At 29.5% G+C, this 25,234-nt stretch overlaps 1 protein-coding gene and 1 long non-coding RNA gene across 3 annotated transcripts; one reads left to right on the top strand and one right to left on the bottom strand.

Annotated features, from left to right (window-relative positions):
* Nucleotides 1-16,433: 16,433 nt before the first annotated feature.
* On the bottom strand, nucleotides 16,434-17,555 carry LOC9321756. The gene is made up of 3 exons (XM_002883535.2): nucleotides 17,304-17,555; nucleotides 17,044-17,128; nucleotides 16,434-16,680 (listed from the first exon to the last, which is right to left on the bottom strand). Exons 1-3 carry the CDS (start codon nucleotides 17,475-17,477, stop codon nucleotides 16,553-16,555), a joined length of 387 nt encoding a protein of 128 aa, XP_002883581.1. The 5' UTR covers nucleotides 17,478-17,555; the 3' UTR covers nucleotides 16,434-16,552.
* A 553-nt stretch (nucleotides 17,556-18,108) lies between these two features.
* Nucleotides 18,109-20,146, top strand: LOC110229675. 2 transcript variants are annotated; one of them, XR_002333064.1, is made up of 3 exons: nucleotides 18,109-18,318; nucleotides 18,894-19,461; nucleotides 19,867-20,146. It is a non-coding gene; the product is annotated as an uncharacterized LOC110229675 (long non-coding RNA). The 2 variants fall into 2 exon arrangements; XR_002333063.1 differs by having other exon boundaries at nucleotides 18,894-20,146.
* Nucleotides 20,147-25,234: the final 5,088 nt, after the last annotated feature.

Genomic DNA, 25,234 nt, shown 5'->3' with positions numbered 1-25,234 from the left:
TGTTTACGTAAAGCATCGAACATGGTCGACATGGAAAAGTGATTGTCAACGATTGTCATTTTGATTAATTTGATTCATTTTGATCTACATAGATTGCCATTTTTGATTATTTGCTTCTACGAGAAAAAAGGAAACTTATTTCTACATCATGTAATTTCGTAACTGTGTAATTTTATATTAATAATAATTTATCTGAAAAAGTTAGAAACAATTAAGTAGACTTTTGTGCGATCTACAACGTTCGACGAAAGAGTTCAATAAAATATTTAGCCACGAAAATCAAATTATCTTGGTTTCTTTTATAAAAAAAAAAAGAAAGGAAAGAGCATGCATTTAAAGTCCATATTCAGAAGATGTAGAAAGCTCGGTTGTGATATGAGCAGCTTTGGTATGTTATGTACCATCAAATATACAGACATACAGACATTTCAATTTTGGTTAGAAGACTATCACGATTTTGGTAGCTCAATATTATATACTTAAAATGTCATCAAATTCTTTTTGAAAATGTAACTTTTTGGTCAATACTTTGAAAGTCAAATTTCAAATGAGACAAAAAAAAAAAAAAACTCATAACTTACGAAAAGCATATCTCTTGTTTAGATTGAGTGTTGCAGTGAATAAATTTTTAATTTTTCTGTTTTGTTTTACTTTTTAATTTTTAAAATGATTAAATAATTACGGGCCATTTAAAATAAAGTGATTTTTGATACAAATAAAACAAAAGGTTTGTATTTTATATATATTACTCATAAACACTTTACTCGAAAAAGAAAGAGTCAAATAGAGAGTAAAAAAAAAAAAAAGCAAACGTAAACGAGAAACTGGAAGTTCTTCTCTGCAACTCTCTGCGAAATCGAGGATCAATTTGGTGGAAGAAGATGGCGTATGCAAATTCAGAAAAAGCAATCAGACCATCGGAAAAATTCTTTACCCATCAGCTAATTCAATTTGTTCCCGAAGCCAGAGAGGATAAGAAGCTTATTGATTTCTCATGGCTCTTATATGGAATATATATCATATCATATAAAATATATATATATATATATATATATATATATATCATATCATTTTGCATCTAATGTTTCAGAATATTCATAAGCACAAGTATTAAGGAGACATATTGATTCAGTAACAACGCTGTTACATCACCTTTAACGTTGTTACTCTTGAGAAATTCAGTAACAACGCTGTTACATCACCTTTAACGTTGTTACTCTTGAGAAATTCAGTAACAACGTTGTTACATCACCTTTAAATTCAGTAACAACGTTGTTACATCACCTTTAACGGTGTTACTCTTGAGAAATAATATGATGTAATACTAAAGAGAAAACCATAATCACCTTTAACGGTGTTACTCTTGAGAAATAATATGATGTAATACTAAAGAGAAAACCATAATTATTTCAACGGTGTTACTCTTGCTTCATTAATGAAGTACCATATCTATTAATAGACGTTTAATATATATTTCTCAAACATATATATATATATATATATATATATATATATATATATATATATATATATATTCTTTCTTCAAGAATTAATGAAGTACCATATTTATTTCTCAAGCTCTTCCTTCATTAATTTCAAATACAGTACTCATTACTAACAAGAATAAAACTGGACATCTAAGGAAAAAAGAGTAAAACTAGACATCTCAAGCTCTTCCTTCTAATAGTAGTAATATTTATTTGCTGAATTGGACCTGTACATAGTCTATATAAAAATATGGTTATATTCTCTGTTTAATAATCTTAATTTTGTAGCCATTAATGAATTACAACGTCTGATAAATGTCTAGTTTTATTAAAAAAATTCATCGTTTGAAAAATACGGCGTTGTTGGTGTTAGAAGGGTTTTTGCAATAGTGATCTTTGATAAACGAGGTATTTTTCGGGTTTGGAAATTAAACGTCTACATAAAAAAATAAACGAGGTATTTTTCGGGTTTGGAAATTACACGTCTACATAAAAAAATAAACGAGGTATTTTTTGGGTTTTCTTCTTTTAAAATTTTAGATTTTTTCTGCAAGTTAGTAGTGACTGTGGAGTTTTCAAGTAATAAATAGGGTATATTCCCAAATTTTCTCTAGAAAATAATTTATCTGATTTGGTAGATGAGAATCTACATAATCACAAAACCTAAAAAGGAAAGATCTTAAAGGTAGAGAAGGTGGTAGGGAGTAAACAAAGTATCTGTCATTTGTCTTTCATAATATTAATATTGTGTTGTATCCTTTAAAAAAATAAAGAACAAAACAGAAAAATGTTTTGTCTTTTTCACTAATAACACAGATGATGAACAAACATCTCGATATATCTAAAAAAATAAATAAAAAGGAGACATATGGAAGGTGGTGTCGTTTCGTTACGAAGTTTCTGTCATGTAACCTTGGAGATCTAAAACCATCAGTGCCTATGATACTTGTGCCCAAAAAGATAACACAAAGCTGTATTCTTTCTTTTTTTTTTCATTTCTTTTTTAACATCTAACAAATTGACTTTCATTAAATCTTAAACGAATAATGCAAATAGTTTACCAACCAATAAGGTGGAACAGAAAAAACGTTACAACTAGAGGCAGTCGATAGAACCCTACTAGCTAAAGTATTAGCTTTTTTCTCATAAGCACAAGTATTAAGGAGATATGAAGTTAAGTTACACATATTTGTGGAGTAAGGATGAAATCTTTTTTTCTTCAAGAAAGATGAAACTTAAGCTATTTTAGGAAAGTAAAGAAAAAATGAGATCTTTGAGAAATTAGTAAACAAAACCGAGACCTTTGACAAAAACATTTCAACTTTATGGTTAAATATTTTAAACCTTTGACTTGATTTGATGGATCCTATTTAGCAAAACCCCTTTTTATTGATCCCAATGGCTCGATCTCTCCAAAAATATTACACACACTAACACAATCTCTCAAAACTTTATTATAATAAGAATTCTATTTACATATACACTTACTCTTTCTATTTTGGCGTTAATTTAAATTGAAAGACTTTTGTTATTTAACTCCATCTTATGATACGTATATATGTATATATATATACCAAACCAAACGATATATAGATACTCAATAGCTCTTAATGATCACTATACCAGCCATAAAATAGCAACAATATATATTAAACCTCTAAAAATCAAATAGAAAATAAATATGTCTCATGTTACTAAACAAGATAAATAACTATCAGTTATACCAAACCAAACGATAAAATAAGAAATACTTAATTAGCAAATTGTCTAATGGATAACAAACAAGATAAAATAGGTCTTAATTAATGATACTAAACAAACCATACCACAGCAACGATAATAATCCCAAATAGCGACGATATACAAATTATCAGCGAATCCATTCGAGAATCAACCGCACAATCTCACCGTTGTCCTTCTTAAATATGTGCCAGATTTTGATTTTAGTACCATCTATGGCAGGCAACCCAATTATACTCCTCCATCTTAAAATAAATTTTACAGCTCCGGCTGTCCTCTCCGTGAATGTGAGATTCTCCTTACTTTCCACCTCTTTCCAAGTTTCATTTATCTTCCTTTTCTCAAGTCTTTGCTTCATTTTTCGGGTTATTTCCTTCACTGGGCCTCTGCTCTTCTTCTTCCCCATCTTGTTCTTGTTTTTCATCATCACGTAGTCCTTTCCAGAGTTTGCACTCCACTTCTTGGAGCTGTTTACCACAAACACATTTGGGAAAAAGGTTTGCTTTTTGCATAGAAGGGATAGTGGTTTAGAGGGAAGAGAGGAGATTGAAAGAGAATGGACGACGTGTAGAGGGAAGAGGGGAGCCTTAAGCGTAAACATCTTGAAACGGCTGTTGTGGCTGTTGTTAGACTTAGATCTGTTGTGGCTATTAGGGTTTGAGCGGCTGTTTTGGAGGGTTTTAGTAGAACTTAGGCCTCTGCTCTTCTTCTTCCCCATCTTGTTCTTGTTTTTCATCATCACGTAGTCCTTTCCAGAGTTTGCACTCCACTTCTTGGAGCTGTTTACCACAAACACATTTGGGAAAAAGGTTTGCTTTTTGCATAGAAGGGATAGTGGTTTAGAGGGAAGAGAGGAGATTGAAAGAGAATGGACGACGTGTAGAGGGAAGAGGGGAGCCTTAAGCGTAAACATCTTGAAACGGCTGTTGTGGCTGTTGTTAGACTTAGATCTGTTGTGGCTATTAGGGTTTGAGCGGCTGTTTTGGAGGGTTTTAGTAGAACTTAGGGTTTTGATTCCTTTTATAAATGGAGGAAATAGTTTTAGAAGAAGACAAAACTTTTTAATATAAATTAATGGATGGTTATGGTTGGATCCCCTCTTGCTTTTTCTAAGATGAATTTTTTTTTTGAAAGAGACGTTGTCACTGTAATCACCTTCTCCACCTTTAATCCAGTGTTTTCACTTCCGATCCGGACCACCCGGTTTACCCGCGACCCGAATAATTTTTTGGTTTGGGTTTAGTGTTAATACCCGTTAATTTCAAAACTGGAAAACCCCACAAAAACCCGCCATTTCTTACGACCCAGTGAACCGGTTGAACCGGTTAGGTATGAGTTTTAAAAAAATCATTTGATTTTGGAATAAAATATATAAAAATTTTGGTACGCTAAAATATAGAGTTTTAGACTCTACTAAGTTATTTTTAGATTTGTTTTTTAGTTTTTAGACTCATTTGTTGTTTTAGATTTTGATGAAACTTGACAGTGTCGTTTACGGAGAATGAATGGAATAGTAAGAAAAATCACCTAAATTAGTTGTTTTGAATTCGCGATGTTTTATTAGATTTAAAAATTTAGTTTGAATCATTTTATTATTATTGTTAGACTTCATATTTTTTTATGATTACTTTTATTTTTATATTTATAAAAATTATATAATCTCTAGAAATATTAAATAAATTTTAATCAATTGACCTATGGTCGAATTCGGTTGATCCAATAACCCAGTGATCCAGAAGATAGTTCGGTTCACCGTCCGGATCGAGTCTAAATATCTTCACCTCTATGTTCAAACTTCAAAGCTTAATTTGAGAATTTAGTAACATAATTTTTGTTCAACTTATATGTATATATCAATATTAAAATATGCAGTAGTAAACGTTAAAACATGTAAAGTTTGTGGAAAATTAATTTCTGATGCCAAGTTCAGAGCATAACGAAGTGAGCCGTTTCACTTTATATTTCTTAAGTTATAAAATTAAATTTTAAACCATTTTAAATTACTTAAAAAATGGACATTATTATACGAAGGTAATCATGAATCTAACATCGATCAGCCAACCTTGGATGTTTCTACTCTTATAATACCGTGTCAACTATGAGACAAGTGTTTAATCAGATATCATCTATTGACGCTTGTCCCGGTTATTAATAAACTAGTATTTTGGTTATATATGTTTTATTTACATTTTGAATTTGGTTTGCTGATTTGGTAAAGTGTTTTTTTTGTTGCATTATATATACCTTCTTAATTTCCACTTATATATATATATATATATATATATATATATATATATATATATATATGTATATTATTGTACTTTTATTTCCTCTATATACACATACGTTGGTTTGTTGTTTAGTTATTAATAGACTTGTTCTTTTATATATTTGTTCTATTCTTTTTTTCTATACAAATAATATATGATTTGTCTAGAGACTTTTCTATTGTACAAGACAAAACAGAGAGATTAGACAGTTAAGAGATAATGACAAAGAAACAAATAAGCTGTCTTCTTCTCTGTAATTTCCAGAGAAACAACGTTTTCGTATGTTTTTCATTAGTAATAATGACCCCAGTTTAAAGTAATTGCATATTTATTTTATTAGAGCTGTAAAATGAATGTAGTAAAAATGAAATATACTATATTTTATTTTATAACTAATATATATTGAAATGTAGTAAAATGAATTATATTTAATCTATATATAATAGCAATCTAATAAATGTCATTTGCACCTCTGAACGGTTGCATTTTTTTATCGCAATCTTTCATTTAAATATTTACGGTTATTTTTTTGATTGTGTCTTTTTATCGCATTTTTTCGTTGAAATATTTACGGTTATTTTTTTATGGTTGGGTATTTTTATCGCATCTCTTCGCTAATATATTTACGGTTTTTTTACAGTTATATTTGTTCAATTACAATCGTATCTTTTCAGTTTACGGTCGTGTCTTCATAGTTACATCTATTCATTTGAAATTACGTCTCATATTATATGAATTTAAATTTTGGTTTTTTTAACTAAAATATATATTTTACGGTTGTAATCTGAATAAATATTTTTTACGGTTGCATCTTTTTTATCGTAACACCTCATAAACTTTATTTGAACCATTGCAACATTTACTTTATTTAACAAACAATTGTAATTTTTGATTTATTCTATAAATAGTTAAAACATTTAATTTTTTTGAAACTAAAAATATATATTTTACGGTTGAACTTTTTAGAAAGTTGCGATCCGGTTACGTTTTTAAAAATATCCTCTACTGTTGCGTTTTTTTATCGTAACTTTTCGTAAACGGTTGCAACCGTTTAGTTGAACAATTGCAACATTTAGTTTATTTTACGAACAAACACAATTCTTGGTTTATTTTATAAACCGTTGTAACATTTAATTATCTACAGTCACGTCTTTCTGTATAATTTTTTATAAACTATTATTTAGTTTTAGTTACTAAAATTTATTTAAATAAAATTATAACCGTTTAATTGAACTGTTGCAACATTTAGTTTATTTGACAAATTATTGCAATTTATGGTTTTGTTTCTATGCACCATTGTAATCTTTAGTTTATTTGACGAATCGTTGCAACATTTGGTATATTTGACAAACGATTCCAATTTTTACTATATATGTATATATGATATCTACGATAATATAAAAGCGCTATCGTATGTGGGGGTTTATCAAAGCATGACAAAAGCGCTATCGTATATGGGGGGTCTATAATAACTGGGGCAGAAACAGCGTTTATGAAAACGCTATGAATGACGTATTATAGCACTTCTATCCTGCTAAGAATGTTGATTTGATGAACTGTTATAATATTTGATATATTTGATGAACCACTGCAAGTTTAGTTTATTTGATAAGTTATTACAACTTTAGGTATATTTGATGAACCGTTTCAACATTGCCTTTTGTAATACATTTTTTAGAGCATTAACTAAAGCTTCTTTTTTTTTTTAACAAAGCATTAACTAAAGTTATATTTTTTCATTTAGATTATTATCTTATCACCATGTTTTATTCGTGTTTTTCATCACAAATACTTGGTTCTAATAATTGTGTCTTTTACAAACAATTTTTTCTTTTTAAACTTTCATGTCTTTGTAACTCATATAGATATAAATTTTTTTTTAAGTGGTGTAAATTTATTATTTCTTTTTGTTTGATATTTTTCATAAAAAGTTACGTTTTTACTATTTAGCATTCATGTATATACTTTGATATCGATATCATTATTATTTTTTCCTAAATAATTATCTATTTTTGTTATTTGTTAAACTTTTTCGAAGATTGTCTCTTTTTAATATAATACAATTTAAAATATTGCATCTTTTCATCGTAATATTTTGAAGAATATATTTATATAGTTATATTTATAATAGTTAAAAATTTTGAAAAATTGCATCTACTCATTATAACTTTTTGTTTAATATTTTTTATTTATGATCGCATCTTTTCACCATAATATTTTCTAATAATAATAAAAATCTAAAATAATATTTTTGAGGGTTTACGTCTCTTTATCATATTTTTTTTATAAAATATATCTTTATTTATTGTTAAAAAAATTATTTTGAAACTTGTTGTCTCAATTCATTATGACATTTCATTTGATATTTTTTTCTTTAAATTTTTTAGAAATCTTTTCCCCCGCGACATCGCGGGGGTCTAGTTATTTTAATAATATATTCAGAAATAATTAGCATAAATACTACAAGAAAACATTTCATTTGCGACTGTGAAAATAGTTGCTAAACAGTCGCAAAAGAGTTTTCCAACTAATTAACGACTATTTCCGTTAGTCGCAAAAAATGGTCGCAAAATTTTCCCGTCGTATTATAGTCGCTAATTTGCGTCTGTTTGGCGACTGTCGATATATCGTTCAAATTAACGACTAATCTGTGACCGGTGTATAACGTTGCAAATTTGCAACCAAAGAGCAACGAACGTACGTTAGCGACTCGTTTGCGACTATAATAACCTTACATATTTGGGCCCAATTTGCGACTCGTTTGCGACCGTTTAGAGTTCTTCGATCAAATATTTGGTCTCAAATTGTGACTTGTTTGCGACCCTTTAGAGCTCTTGGATCAAATATTTAGTCTCAAATTAGTCGCAGGCTGTGTATGTTTTAGTAACAGTTTAGTCGCAAAAAAGTTGAAATATTGTGCGACTAATTTAGGACTCTTATATTTTGGTGACAAAATAATCTTTTATTAGTAACCATTTTGATACGAGATTTGGAGTTATTTGTAAATATGTTCAGTCATAGTTTGGTAACATTTGTTAATTGTTCTGGTCACAAACTAGTCACAATTTCTGAAACTGTTTGGTCACAGAATGGTTACATCTTATTAGTCCGAAACCTGTCCATTTCAAAACCAAATGGTACATTCAACCATTCAAAAACCATTCAAATATCAATTAAGTACCATTCCAAATCATTTAAATACTATCCTAATAAGAGGATATTATATCCTAATAAGTTTTCATACACACAAAGACAAAAGGAAATTAAAATCAAGTTCAATGATTTGAGGCGGTGTTAGATAAAGGGAAGGTTGGTGTGATTCCAGGGGTGAGTCCTGCTGGTTGGACTGGTGCTGTTGTGGTGTCTGGAAGGGTGGTTGTTCTTGTGATGGGTGGTATGATCACTTCTGGTTCAAGGAGTGGAAAGGTAGACATAAAAGCTGCCAAGTCTGGATCTTTATCTTTCATAAAAAGGATGAGCTTCTCCAAGCTTACGATCCGAGCTTAAGATTTCCTGTGCTCCATATCACGTCTTGCATTTTCAAAATCATTTGATTTTGGAAGAAAATATAATTTTTTGGTACGCTAAAATATAGAGTTTTAGACTCTATTAAGTTATTTTTAGATTTTGTTTTTAGTTTTTAGACTCATTTGATGTTTAGATTTTGATGAAACTTGACAGTGTCATTTACGGAGAATGAATGGAATAGTAAGAAATATAACCGAAATTAGTTGTTTTGAATTCGCGATGTTTTATTAGATTTAAAAAGTTAGTTTGAATCACTTTTTATCATCAATAAGAGAATAAGTATTATGAAGATTCTATAGTTATTCAATTCAAGATTTAAATATTATGAAGATTTTATAGTTATTCAATTCAAGATTTTTCAAAACTCTATCAAAGTTTGATGTTATTTATTTGTGTATTTGTAAATAGTAATCTAAAATCTTCATAAATTTGGAGTTATTGGAGACCATGATTTTATAAATTTGAAGCTCTAAAAGCTATAAAAATTTCATAGATTCAGTCAAAACCATTAGCTTCTTTACTACATAAAAGTCGAAGCTATAAGCTTCTGAAATTGTCCACAAAATTTTAAAAGACTAATCACGATTAGCCATCTCAGTAATTAGCAATTTTTAGATTCTAATAATTTTCTATATAAAGATACTTATAAAAAGGAAAAAGCAATATATATATATATATATATATATATATATGGAAACAAGAAAAATATAAAAAAATTTAAAAAACATATGGGAAAACAAAAAAAAATGTAAAATTTTGTTATTAGAATATATAAAATAATATCAATAGAAAATTAATCTACATTTAAAAAAAAAAGAAAAAAAAAAGATCTATGGAAACGAGAAAAATGTACACGTAAAAAAAACATATGCAAAAAATAAAAATGTTAAAATTTTGTTAGTAGAATATATAAAATAATATCATTATTAGTCTCACCAAATTTGATTATATCCCTAAAGAGAATCCAGTACTTCTTGGTCGTGAAATATCTCTGAAGAGGTTTGATGTCGAGTTAAATTTGATTCGGTTATTTCGATTTTTAGTAAAACATCAAGTCTCTAATCAAACTCATATTTTTTCAGTTTAATGTGTTTGGATTAATTTTATATTTGACTAAGAGTGTCCCTGTTGTTGTTGTGTTGTTAGAAAAGATGTTGAAAATTAAGATTTTGTTGTGCAAGACAAATTAATAAAAACATAAAATAAAAAATAAAAACTTTTGGCAAATACCATATAAGTGAAAAATAATATTTTAATAATTATCATTAGTGGTATATGATTTTCATCAAAATATATAAAATATATGCACATGTAGAAGAAATGTTAAAACATATTACTCTATAACTGCTTGATTAATAGCAAAAACATTTGCTAATAGATAAGAAAAACACAAGTATGCCCAAACATGTACATATTTTGGTAGTTTAATTTCTATATTGTCAAAATTCTTATTAATTGCTTTACTAATAGAAAATCATTTACAAAACAACAAAAAGAAAGTAAGAGAAATGATACGTCATATTCATAGTACATTTTATACCAATTTTTATCTTGTAAGATTTTTTTTATTAAAACAAAGTTTAAACCACATAAATGATACTAAAAATCTAAACAAAAAACATATATGTTAAAGAAAATAAAAAAAATAAAACATTATAATAATTTTCCATTACTAATGTCAATATCTTGCTATTTAAATGATTACTAAGCCCAAAATATATTAAACAATTTCTTTTTATTAAATGTTCAATTTATTGATATAATTAAAAATGTGATTATGTACATACAATTAAAACCAAAGTAAAAAAGCCAACATGAGCAGCAGTTACCGATCGAATTCCTCTTGCTAGAAACCATTTTTGGATTAGGTTTCTCAACTTATATATTAAACAATCAATAAAACGCGGGGGTTAATAACCTAGTTTTATATTACTAAAGAATGGTAATTTATTTTAATAAAACTAGACATTTATTAGACATTGTAATTCATTAATGGCTACAAAATTAAGATTATTAAACAGATATATAACCATATTTTTATATAGACTATGTACAGGTCCAATTCAGCAAATAAATATGATGTATTACTACTATTAGAAGGAAGAGCTTGAGATGTCAAGTTTTATTCTTTTTTCCTTAGATGTCTAGTTTTATTCTTTTTAGTAATGAGTATTGTATTTGAAATTAATGAAGGAAGAGCTTGAGAAATAAATATGGTTTTCTCTTTAGTATTACATCATATTTTCTTTTATTACAAGAGTAACAACGTTGTTACATGTTTCTCTTCCGACGGATGATTGTCAGTGACTTAGATCTGGATCGTTTAGCTAAAGCCAGAGCAGATGATCTTGAAGCTTTGAAGCTCGATAAGTGCTCTGGTTTCACTATTGTTATTAAGAAAATTATAAAACCAAGGTTCTGCAGAATGGATACGTTTGGGATTTATTTCATACAGAAGCTTCTTAAATCAGTAAAGAAGAACAGAGAACGCAGATTCTCATCATGTTGACTGCAAAACGTGGACTACTTGTCAAACTATCTGATGGAAATTTTTAATTTTTTCTTAAATTATTAGTTTAAGAAGAACTAATATAATTTTTCCTTAAACCTATAGGCCCAAATGTAGGTAAAAGATTTACTCACACCAAATCAGCCCATCGACAAACACCTTAACGCCTTTGAACTCGAGACCCGGACTTGGTCCATTTCTCCAGCCACCGGAGACGTTCCACACCTCTCTTGATTAGGTGTCCGTATGGTGGCAACAGGATCGACCCTTTATGTCTTTGGAGGCCGAGACGCTTCATGCCAATACAACGGTTTCTACTCAGACACGACCCCAAACGAGAGGAAACTCCTATCTCCGGTCGAAGAAGGACCCACTCCTCGTAGTTTCCACTCGATGACAGCCGATGAGGAAAACGTTTACGTTTTCGGTGGAGTGAGTTTTACGGCCCGGTTAAGACACTAGACTCTTACAACATCGTTGAAAAGAAGTGGTTTAGTATAGTGGTTTGTACTTAGTTGTATTTATTGAATATTCATAAAAGTTCGGATTTATAGTTGGGTGATGTTTAAATATACCCCGTGTTCAAAAAATCGCTAGGCGCTAGTCGGGCGGTGAGGGTGCGCCTAGCGCCTAGCAAAAAAATCAGGGATTACACGAGGATTAATCGGGGATTAGTTTTAGGGCTATTTAATATTTTAAAAACATATTAATCCATTAAAATTAAGTAATTTATATAATATTGTTTTTAAAATTGTATTAAACACATGAAAACAAGATTTTAATTTCAAATTTATGATTTTTATACAAATTACGAACATAAGTAGGACGTTTTGAATTTTAGATGAAAAAAAAAAAAAAAAAAAAAAAAAAATTGGGCTAGGCGGGCTAGGCGGCCGCCTAGGCGGTCCAGGCGGGCAAAAAATCGGATCTCCGATTTTTCTCACCGATTTGGACAAAATCGCCGCGGTGCTCCTCCGATCAGCGCCTAGGCGGCCAATTTTTAGAACAGGGAATATACCCCATAATTTCTTAAGTTTATAAAATTAAATTTTAAACCATTTTAAATTTCTTGAAAAAATGTGATACTAACGTTGACGATAATCATAAATCTATCATCGATCCAGGCCCATGCCTAATGCCTATTCAACAGCAAAAGAAACAATGACCTACGGAACTTGATTTCACATAAAAACTAAGGGGCATATTTACAAATATCTTTACTTTACGTGTTCAAGATGTTTTTTCTTAACTTCAAATTTCTACCGAAAACTCATAGTTAAACCATATTTCTTCTAAAATTCATGAAGAAAAAAAAATCATTTTGTTTGTCCACACATTGGTTTTTCTTTATTTACACCACAACGATTCTTATTTTTAACAATTATTTTTTTGTTAGTCGATTTATCTAAATTATTTTCTTTATTTGTTTTACTAATTTTACAGTTTTAAATGTACATAACGGTTTTAAACAAAATACTGCATTTCGTATATAGTAGTTATATATATACTAGTCACAATTTATATTTGTTAATTCTCTAGCATTTTTTATCCATTTATCTATAAATCTTTTGCTGAATTAATTTAGGGTTTATTTTGCATTATAAAATATTTAAACATTAAACTACTTTTTATTTATCTTATGGCTTTAAAATTTCTTGGCACGGTTCTGCACCGATCACCCAACCTTTGACGTTTCCACTCTTGTATTACCTAGGCAACTATGAGACAAAGTGTTTGATCAGAAGATGCCGTTATGATTTTTTACCTAAACATGTAAGAATAATATTCTTTTATTCTATCTATCAAACAGTTTCAAGATGTCATTATGATTTTGTAATGATATATATCGAAGATGGATGTTTGTTCATCGTGTTGTCGGATATAAATATACTAGCTAGCTAATATAATTCGGATGGATTGGATATATCGGGATTTGTAAATCAAAAAGGCAAAATAGAGGGAAGCTTCTTTTCTTTTGGGTAGTGAAACTAAATGATTCTAAAAAATTAAGAAAAAGTCTTAACTTTGCCGCTCCAGCTTCAGGGTGGATCAAATGTAACTTTGATAGTGGATTTATTCAATGCTTTGTTCACAAATACATGTTGGAGAGTTTGGTCATATATATAATGGGAGAATAACTTATATATGGGGACTAATAACTAGAATAACTCATATCTTTTAATAATAACTAGAGTGTTTTCGTTTTTTTTTTAATCTCCAAAATACCCTTTAAAGCTTCGTAAAGAAAAATGAGAAAAAACCCAAAAAAATCCTGGTTTATTTTTTATTTGGACGTTTAATACCCAAATTTTTTTGGTTGGAAGAAAAAACACATAATAATTGAAATATACGATTTAATACCTATAAAAATAAAATGTTGTTATTTTCATACTTACAGTTTTATAACAAAAATAAAATCCAAATTTTATCTTTACAATTAGAATAAATCATTAATTTTAAATGATGTGGCAATAACTTTTAATTTTATTAGAGTAAAAAATCATTTATATTTATATTTCGTTTTACTAAAATTATTTTCTTTATAAATTTCAAATGAAAAAATCTAAATAAATGAAATAAAAAATGTCGAAAAAGAAAAAATAGGAAGAAGAATAGAGAATCGAATAAGAAGTCGACTGAGTAGTATGGAACTTCATCAATTGGCTTTATTGTCCCAGAGAATCAAAGAAGAAGAAGAGAGACATAACTTATGGAACTTCATCCATTAGGTTTGTTTTATTGGCGAATTATAAGCGATAGAAGATTGTTTTTCTTTGTAAGAAGGTGAGCAATAATCATTAACCATATGCGTTTCCAAATTGTGTTTGTTATTCTTGGTGACATGTTTGTTCGGTCTCCAACCAAAACCCAAAAAATCAATTCACTATCCAATTAAATTCAAGAAATTAAAATTACAAAAATTGAAAAAGACACAACAAAACCAAGCAGTCGATTTGAAATCAACATCCAAAAATCAATTTGAAACCCATAAACCGATTTGATCTTTTAGCAAAAATCGATTAAGAACTCAATTTGATATCAAACCTAGAAATTTTGGTGTTATTAGAGAAGATATAAAGCTAGTAATTCGAAAATAAATAAAATAAATCCTGTTATGAATATAAATCAACCAAAAGAAAAACACATAAATCATTGCTATTGAAATTGATTTGAAGAACTTGACGATTTGAAATCGGAAAAAACAAAGGCATAGGACCAACCGGTCAATTTTCTCTATTTTTAGTCAAATCTCTTTCTTTTTCAGATTTGATTTTTTTTTAATTTATAAATAAAATAATTTTAATAAAACGAAATATAAATATAAATTATTTTTATTCAAATAAAACTAAAATTATTGTCACATCATTTAAAATTAATGATATATTCTAATTGTAAGGGTAAAATTGGAATTTTATTTTTTGTTATGAAACCGTAAGTATAAAAATAACAACGTTTTATTGTTATAGGTATTAAATCGTATATTTTAATTATTATGTGTTTTTTCTTCCAACCAAAAATATTTGTGTATTAAACGTCAAAATAAAAAATAAACCAGAGTTTTTTCGGGTTTTTTCCCAAAGAAAAATCATAATAACAAAAATGCCATTAAAAAAAATGCCAGCGAGACAAAAGTTTCTGTTATTTACAAAAAAACCTGTCATTATTTACAGTTTTACCACTGATCTCTTCGAATTCAAATAAATCTGTAGAACAAATCTACCACATATTTTAAAAATCTGCCACTAATTTATAAATCTGCCACATATTTAATTATATAGTTATCGCTGACTTGTTTTCTTGCAGGTTAGTTTTTGAACCACAGATTTGTTCTCCAGATTTATTTCTACCACAGATTTAATCTACAGATTTGTTCATAAGGTACTACCAATTTATAGGTTGTCACAGATTTTATGTCTACCACAGATTTATCTTACAGTTTTTATTTATAACACCGCAGATTTTCCTTGTCTCGCAGATTTATTTCTGTAGATTTGTTTTTCTTACAGACTTATTCTCAATTACGTTGCAGCAGACTTATTAATAGTTATTACCGATTTATGCTAAGCCTGTAAGTTACTGCAGATTTTGTTGACCAAAAGATAATTACTAGATTGACTCTAGTGGTCACAGATTTTTACTCTTTGATGGCAGATATATTATGTGTCACATAATTATTTTCCATCATCGCAGATATATTTGACGAAGTGGTCGCAAACTTAATAATGACTAAACTAACTTTTTAGTAGCACATATTTATATCTTACAGACTTATTGATACATTTTGCTTGCAGATTTATATTCACAGATTTATTTAAAGACACTACATATTTGTTTACTAGTATCTAAGATAGAGAATTCTGGACTGTCCGATTTAGGGTGTGACTCATTAATAGTTGACCAAATTTTTACATTATCTTCTAAAGTTTCAATTTAGATAAATTTGTAGTAACATAAGAATAAGTCTGCAGTAACATAATAAAAAATCTGCAATAACATAATATTTTTACAATAATACTGCAAAGCCATGAGCTCTTGATATAAATGTAAAATAGATTGTTGTATGTTTTGGTTATATTATTTTACCGGATAAAATATAAGTTTATTGAATTGACTATTAGTTTTTTTGAAGACATGTTGTTAAGGCTCTCTACCTTAGGGTGGATCTAACCGAGTTTCTTTTACCACAAACGAATGTTGACTTGTAATATTTATATACTCGCCTAAGGCTTTAAATTGTTAATTGCTTTGTACTTACATTTTTAGTAATCTTGTTCAATTTAGATTTAGCCACTTAATATTTTTTCTCCTTAAACTCTCATATCTTTCTCCAATACACACTACAACATATTTATATTTTTTTCATCCAAAATTTAATTACTTTGTATTAAAACAAAACAAGACCCACATATTGGCTTAAATTACTTAATAGTCCATATTCTTTTTGTAGGTCATTACAAATTTAATCACAACATAAGCTCACACAAACTCTTATGTAAAGATGAAATATTACACCACAATCATGACCAAAAGTACACACAACCATGTTTTTGAAGTTTCTTAGCTCTTGTATCTCTTCCTCGTATAATTTGACTTCGACATTGAGCTCTCCAATCTGAATCTTGTGCTTTGATGACTAACAATAAATCTGCAATCAAAACAATACAAGTTATACAACCAACAAACAGATGCAATGAGCAACAAATAAATCTACAAACACTTACAAACAAATTTGCGAAGCAACAAATAAATCTGGCATCAAACAACAAACAAATCTAAGAAAGCTAACGCTCAAACCTTAATCTAAGTTAATTGCGCTAATTATGTAACAAAACCTGCAACTTAGAACAAGACACCTACAATTTATCAAACATAAATCTGCAAATTCATTAATCAAACAAGTCTGCGATGAGCAATAAATAAATCTGTGAATACTAAAAACAAAAATCTGCCATCAAACGACAAACAAATCTGCCACGAATAGAGATTAGGGTTTTAAAACGTTGTATACCATCGTCACCGCCACCGCCTTCTTCTCCATCCTCGAGCATCAAAACCAGAGCAACAAATAAATATGCAAACACCAACAAACAAATCTGCAATGAATAACAAATAAATCTGTGATAACTAAAAAATAACTCTGTCGTCAAGACTGGCATTTCATCGAACACCTTTCATGCAACATGTTTTTTGCAACTTGATTTATAAAAAAAAACATAAATCGAAGGCAACCCTCGACGTAGCTGCTGTTGCTGACAAAATCCGGTGTACCTGCTCGCGACTAAGCCTAAGAAGATGAAATAGAAGCAGCAGAGAAGAGAGAAGAGACGATCTCAATAGAGGAGCTAAGAAGAAGTAGCCGAGAGGAGAAGACAGAAGAAGGAAAAGCGACGGAGAAGAAAGAAACCACACCGGAGAGGTAGCGTTGCGTCGCCGGAGAAGCATCGTCGAAATTCTCGCCGGAGAAGAAGAATAAAAAAAATTTATTATCTCTGATTTTTTTTCCGACGACGGAGGAAACGAGGGGGGGGGGAACTAAAAAGTTTTTAGGTTTAATGTTTGGGTTTTTATGATTAAATGAAAAACCAAAAAAAAATTTATTTTTCAAAATTAAAGCAAAATGGCAATTCGGTTAATATCTCATAAAATCAGGTTAGAATATCTTTTTACAAAAGATGTAGGTCATTTTAGTTATCCCTTTCTAAACAGAGTCAATCTAGTTATTAACTCTTTTAGATTTATTAACCGATTTGCCATTTTACTTTAATTTTGAAAAATAAATTTCTTCTCCGGCGAGAATTTCAGAGATAATACTTTTTTAAGATTGATTTTCCAATGAATTTTATTAGAGGTTTTCTTATAATGGGAAAAAGAAAATCAGGAAAACTATTAATTTTTATTTTTTTTACTTTTAAAGTCAGGTTTACGTGGCTTTAGAAAAAATTGAATTCAAAGAGTAAAAAAAAAAGAAATACTTTGAAAGCCTTAAAACTATTTAAAACCAAAAAAATTTGATTGATAAAATAAAAACTTTAAAAATTTTAAAACTTTTCTAAAGACCCCTAAATTACGTCTACACAGTTTTGGTTTCCTAAGAATTTGTGACAGAAAGAATGATTTTATTTTAATAATTAAAATAATTGTAAAAGTGGGGATAAGAGAAAATGGAATAATGCTTTGAGCAGAGAGAGCGAGGATGCTAGAGAACGAGAATCTTTCTTCGCCGATCCACCTTGTCTTCTCTTAGCTCATCGAATCTCTCCGTCGCCGTCGATTCGTCCCGCCGGTGAATTTTTTTCAATCTCTGCCTTTTTTGTTTTCTTCAATTGATCGTTCTATTTAGGGTTTCGACCACAATTTGGGGCTTCTTTAATCAAAAGGAATTTATTTTGATTTTGAGGGTTTTAATTGGTTTGAACTAAGCTCTAGTTTGTGAAAGTGTTGTTAGTTCGTCGGGGAAATCAATCTCTGATGCCCATTGAAAATTCCTTTTTTGTGTTCTTCTTCAACAATGTTTTAGTATCATTTTCGTAAATGTTTCAATTTCTTCATAGATAGTTGTTATTATTGCCAGATTATGTTTATAAAAGAATATGGAATTTCTGGCTATTTCGTAAATGTTTGAGATGGCATCTGTAATACTTAGTTTACAACAAGTAGATATGCTGGAGGAATTCAAAATCAATTAATTTGACATTGTAGAATCCTTAGGAACTGCAATCTCACGACTCACAGGAGACTTACCTGCATATCTTGGAAATATTGCCTCCTTAAAGCTCTTGTTAGTATATTTTCAAGTATTATCAATCACTACTAGAATAAAATCAAAACTAAGCTAACTTTGTAATAATCTTCTTACAGAGATCTTAGCTTCAATAAATTAAGTGATGGCAAATCAATGGAACAGAGGCTGGGGTGATTTAAGTTTTATTTCGTAATAAATTTACGAACCATTATAGATTTGGTTATTTTTTTCATGAATGTTGTTGGGATAAAATTCTCATCGGCCCCCTCTCCTCAAATCATTCTCTAGTTAGCCCCCCCAAATAAAAAACTTGTGTTAAATTAATTATTTTAATTTTGGAAAAGAGTAAAAGACAAATAAAATTTGGGTTTTCAACTTATTTACTGACCCAACCTCAATTTGGATCTAGATCCACATATATTGGGTCAGATTTTGGATCATTTAACCCCAAAAATCTCAAAAACGTAAAGTCCCAAAATCAAATCCCTAACTCTAATTTTTTTTCCCCTTTTCTCTCAAAAAAAATGACTAATCGCCGTTCATCTCTCCGTCGTTCTTCTCTCGTCGCCGGCAAACCTTCTTTTCTTCCCTCTTCTCTCCGAATCGAAACCTTCATTCTTCTTCTCGTTGGAAATTCTTTGTTAGAAATCCAATCCAAATCCACGTTCCTTCGTCTCCTTTCTTGTAAGCTATAAATTCTTCATTCTCATTCTTTCTTTTGTTTGATTTCGATGGATTTTGTTGGGTTTTGTTTGTGAAACGGATGATTTTCGGATTTGAATTTGTTGTAATTTTCTGATTGAATTTGTCCCAATTTTTGATTTGAATTTCTCTCTATTTTCGGATTTGAATTACTTTAGATAGATTCAAAAGGATTCCGATTCAAAATGTGTTTCGGATTTGAAATTTGTTGAAAACCCAAACTTTATCTCTTATAATTATGTAGATGGATAATGAGATTATGTGAGTTTGTGTTTGGATTGCTCGTTTATTGTCTTGGTTTAGACAATGAGAGTTTCATAGTGACCAAAAACCATCCGTATTATTTAGGTAGAATTTAAGATTGCTTTTGAATGTTTGATATTGAAGAAAGAGAAGGAGAAGGAAAAAGAGAAGGAGATGGAGCAAGAGCAGGCGAAGCACATGGAGCAAGAGAAGAGTTCAGCTCCTATTTTGGTCTCTGATGATGATTTTCGCTTGTATTCTGGTCTTTGATGTTGATGTATAAATTTAAGTGTTTAGGTACAACTGGTACGATTAGGTACAACTATGTTTCTGGGTTTATGTTTTTTGATTATGATGAATCTTTGAATTTGAATCCAATTATGTATGAATCTTTTAATCTGAATCTTAAATTTTTATGTATCAATCTATGTATGGAATATAATCTAAGCGTTTTGAACCAAAAAAAAAAAATCTAAATTAATCAAAAAATCTGACAAATATGTAGGTTTGTAAGAGTTTTGGAAAAAAATTAAAAAAAAACAGTGAAATATCTAAAAATATTTGGAAATATCTAAATATCTAAAAAATTCTGACAAATGGCATACCTGGCACCGTCATTTTGAAAAATATTATTAAATAATAGCATAGATTTGTTCATAGTTGTACAGTTGTACTCGGTTGCACATTTTTGCTCATAGTTGTACAATACAAAGATTTTAGTAAATCTAGTTGTTATCAACTCTAATTTAATTTTTGTTGGTGGAACCGAATGTATTGCCTCATAAAAATACCATTACTTTGTATCTGTGCATTTGTATTTATCAAAATACAAGTACTTCAAAAATTTATAAAATTTTAGTTCAAATCTACAAAGTAACCATGAAAGTATAAGGTTGTTAGTGTATGAATGTGGGATTTTGAATAAGAATTTCAGTATTTTAAAAAATATGAAATTTTTTGTTAAAAACTTGTTGTGTAATTTCATTACCATCGTGTATGCCTTTTTAAGTTTTTTTTAATTTGGTTTTAAATTTTCATATTATATAAAATTCTGAAAATTGGCCAAGGCATTAGACCTTAGTTGTACATGTGGTACTTAGTTGTACCAAAATTGACAAAATTTGCACAGATACGAGAAAGAAATAAACTATAGTTGTACTTGCTAAAACTTAGTTATACAACACAGAACATATAAGTTTCACAAACAAAACCAATACAAACAACATCGTTTCTTAAATTTACCTAATAAATAGCACTGAGAAATCAACCTTGGTCACCCGCATCGTCTCCATCAACGTCACCATCATTGGTAAACCACTCGCCCAAACCGCTCGATCCATGCAACCTCTTCTTACGTCCTCTTCCTCTATGTTCTCCAACGGAGAGGAATCTTGTTTCTTGTCTTCTTCCTTGTTTTACCTCATAATCTGGAGGATAGGCAAACAGTTCCATTATCTCCTCAGGAAGAACCCATTGACTATTATGGGGAACCGGATAGTCCCCTTTTCGATTTATTCATAAGAAAAGAATGCACTTCTTCATCTTCTGCATTAGAAATCCAATGTACATCTTCTCCGATACTTGTATAGTATCCGTCATAAGCAAAGCGTATGACTGAATTCCTTTTCATTGTCCCTGAAAAAGAAAGAGAGAAAAAACGGTCTATAATTTCATAACTTCCGTAGCAGACCATCAACATAGTTGTACACATTTGTCCCAGTTGCACCAAATTTAGGGTTTCCGTAAATATTCTACTTAGTTGTACTCAGTGGTTCCAGTTGTCCTAAATCTGCAATCCTAAAATATTTCAACAAATCTGCAATCGTAAAAGGTGAGATATTTAGTAGGTTTGTTTTTTAATGAGAGAAGAGAGAGAAAATTTTTGATTGGTTGAATAAAAAATGTGTTGGTATTAAATTAAATGTACAATTAAAGGGATAAGAGGTATAATTGGTTTATGAGAAAATTGGGAAGGAGAAGGGGTAGTGAGAATAAAGAGGGGTTTTCCAAAAATTGATTTCCCCCAAAGGGGGTGGAGATATTTAAATCCATGTTGTTGGCATTTATGAAATTTGCAGGATGGTTGTTTCATGATAAGGAGAGGAACTAATGAATGTAGAATTGTAGATGAACTAGTGGACTTGTTCGAATGATCTTCCGGTTGCGTCGGTTTAAGATCAAAGATGAAAATGTTGCATCGGTTTTTTAATATCGAAGATGAAAAGTTGTTTGTAAGATAGTATATGTTATGGTTGTTGTTTGCAGTAAAAGAATCCGGTGACTGGAAATTGGAAAATGAAGCAGTTATTGATTTTTGGAAAGTCTTCTCTTGATATGATAATTCTGTGTTAGCGAAAATCTATTTATAGAGGCCTCTTGGCCTTAGGTTGGATACAAATTCGACAATAGCTTTGTGATCAAGCCAGATTTGTTAGATATTATTAACCAACATTTACATAATAAGAAATCCGAAATAAATGCCAAGATATCTTCGAAAATTATAAGAATTGAATATATGATATTTAAAGAATATGCTTTAGTTTTTTATTTAAAAATCAGTTGTTATGATTGAATGTCGATTTGATATGGTTCATTTTATTTAGGAAACAAATGTTAATGAGCTAAAAATCATTACCATTTAAATAGGAAACAATTTAATTATAGAATATTGGTTTGTTTAAAAGATATATACGGCTGATATTTTCCTAAACTAAAACTAATAATGTTGTGGTTGATAATTGTATAATTCTAGGAAACATTTTGTATTTAGGATCAATTTGTTATACGGATTCAAGATGAAATCATTTATCTCGCCTTTTAATAGGAAACATTTTGTATTTAGGATCAATTTGTTATAAATTGTTATAACTATATATATTCTGTGTATCCTTAAATCTTCCAAATATGAGAAACTAAATGCTTACTATCTTGAATGTAGGGAGTATCTATTAAGGAAGGTTCCCATTGAGAGAATACGGGTCAAAATCACAAATAAAGTATGATCCAAAAGATTTATTTCCGAGTCAAAATAAAAAAATTCCGGGTACTTCAAAAATGTTAAATAGACTAGGATTAGACCCGCGGTCCACCGCGGGGGAATGTTTATTTGCCTACGTGTAGTTTAATTCGGGATTTATACTATAAATATTCATAAATCGTGAAATACTAAAATGATTTACCAATAAAATTAGTCGTATAAAATATTATTTAATCACTATATAAATATCGTAATTGTTGGGAAATAAATTGTATGCACCATAGACTAAATTTGATTTGCTCATCTAACCACATACAATTTTTAATTGTGTAGTTTTGTGATTCCAATCTAGTTTGGAGAGTGATGATATTTGGTTTTGGATGAATTAGGTGTAGATATATTTTTTTTAAAGAAAATTATCGACCGACTGTATATATGTATGTACGCTCCTATGATTTCAACGGCCTTAGTGTATAAATTATACAAAGTTCATCAAAGTCCAAAGATGAAGGATATTATCTCCTAGACCCGTTAAAAGATCCGACTAAAAGGATCCGAATTTAAAATTTCGGGTCAACTTAGAAGAATTTGCACTGACCCGTCTAATCTTTTTTTGGTAAATATTAAACCTAAATTACTTTATAATGAGCCTTATTCTCTTTAACTACATTATAATAGCATTTTTAGTAAATACAGTTAAAACAAAAAGACAAAAACTTATATAAATCTTTATTTAGTAATATATTTTAGTAATATAGAGATTTGGGTAGGACCAACCCGCCAAAAGGGTCAATTGTTAATTCAAACCAACCCTTTTAAAATTATATATAAAAGATTAATATTTACTAACAACTCATTTCATATTGTAAATAAAGTTTTTATGGACAACAATTTCCATTTGAGAAACTAAAGAATTGAAAATTTTCTTTACTGACAAAGAAAATCACAATGAAAGTCACAACTCACAAGAGAACAACAAAATAAATCTCGACACAAATTTCAGAACTCCATTAGAGAGAGATCTTAATTGATGACAAAAAAAAAGAGATTCTTCTTAACAGTAAGACTCAGTAGGTCTCTTTTTCTCAATTATCCTTTTTCTACTAAACCAAGTCCACCATGTAGACATTCACATCCTCAGCTCACTTCCATGATGAGTGCAGAATCCTAAACGAAGATCAATCTATGGCTCGCTAAGTACTGAATATGAGAAAGGTGACAAAAAAAAAATGAGTGATTTGCTTGCATTGTACGTTCAGATATAGTCCAAAGGTCCTTCTATTGTACGTTCACATGCAATGACATTTCTTGTAAACTCCAAAAGCATGAACTAACCTAAACACCCTTAGGAAAATTCTGCAAATATGTCTCAGTACTGTCACCGATTCTTTTGTTCATCTTTTGGTATGACTTCTAGACTTATATATTTCTCATTTTATGGAATGAATCATGACCACCAAGGGCGAGAAAATCTTGCAACAAAACCCAATGCTCAACATTTATACTATAATAAAACAACCAATATCAATCATGAATCATGAAATCATATATAAAATGAAACCACTAAACTAAACTATTGTTAGTTGAAAATCAATATTTATACTATAATAAAATGAAAAAATTCTGAAAAAACCAAACCTCAACAAAATCACTAAGAAAATCCGGCAAAGCTCTTGCCCTTTTTATGTGTTAATGATGATCCACTTCCCTTGTCTACATTCTTGATTGAACAGAGTATGGCTCACTTGAAAAAACCTTCACCCTAGTTGAAGAAGCATGATCCCATAAAGACATAAAAATCAATTGAGTTAGTTAAAACCTCAACTCTGGTTCTATAAATGGTAAGCAATATCAAAAGTTTTTGGCTAAACGAAAAGAAGTTATTTTTTTTTGAAAATATGGTCTATGGATCTCTATTATTAATGTACCTAATATCTAAGAAATGTTACATTACCTCTGGCAAACAATTACGAACCATGACTTCACCAAATTCACCTTTCAAGAACGACCAACCGCTGCATGCTCTTCCATTCTCTTTAGGTCAGATTCTCCATTCTAAAAATTATAACAAACCAGCAAAATATGAAAATCATATCTAAACAATAATCACAGTTATAGACAATCTCAGTGTGAAATACAAAGAACGATAAAATATATTGACGATATCAGAGGCAAAACTAACAGTTTACAGTACACGACCTTGATGTTTTCGCAAAAAAAAAGTGTAGGTTGATGTGAGTCAAGTCTAATGATTTGAGAAAACACAGACGATATGCCCTATATCTATACTGGTAGGTTACATTTTCACAAATTTAGGGTTGCCACAAAGTATATTCGGTAAAATATTCTAGAAAATGAAATCTAAACAAAATAAGATTATTCTAGAAAATAAAATCTAAACAAAAAAAAGATTACGATGGCAATAAATGAAAAAAATTCGCATAGTAATTTGGATAGGTATTAAACTCTAATAGTTAAATATAGAAAATATGAAAATAAGATCTCAATGATCTATGCAATAACGGCAATAACAGT

Source organism: Arabidopsis lyrata (assembly GCF_000004255.2).
Source record: "Arabidopsis lyrata subsp. lyrata unplaced genomic scaffold ARALYscaffold_3, whole genome shotgun sequence".
Taxonomy (NCBI): Eukaryota; Viridiplantae; Streptophyta; class Magnoliopsida; order Brassicales; family Brassicaceae; genus Arabidopsis; species Arabidopsis lyrata.
This window is presented reverse-complemented; position numbering and strand designations above follow the sequence as displayed.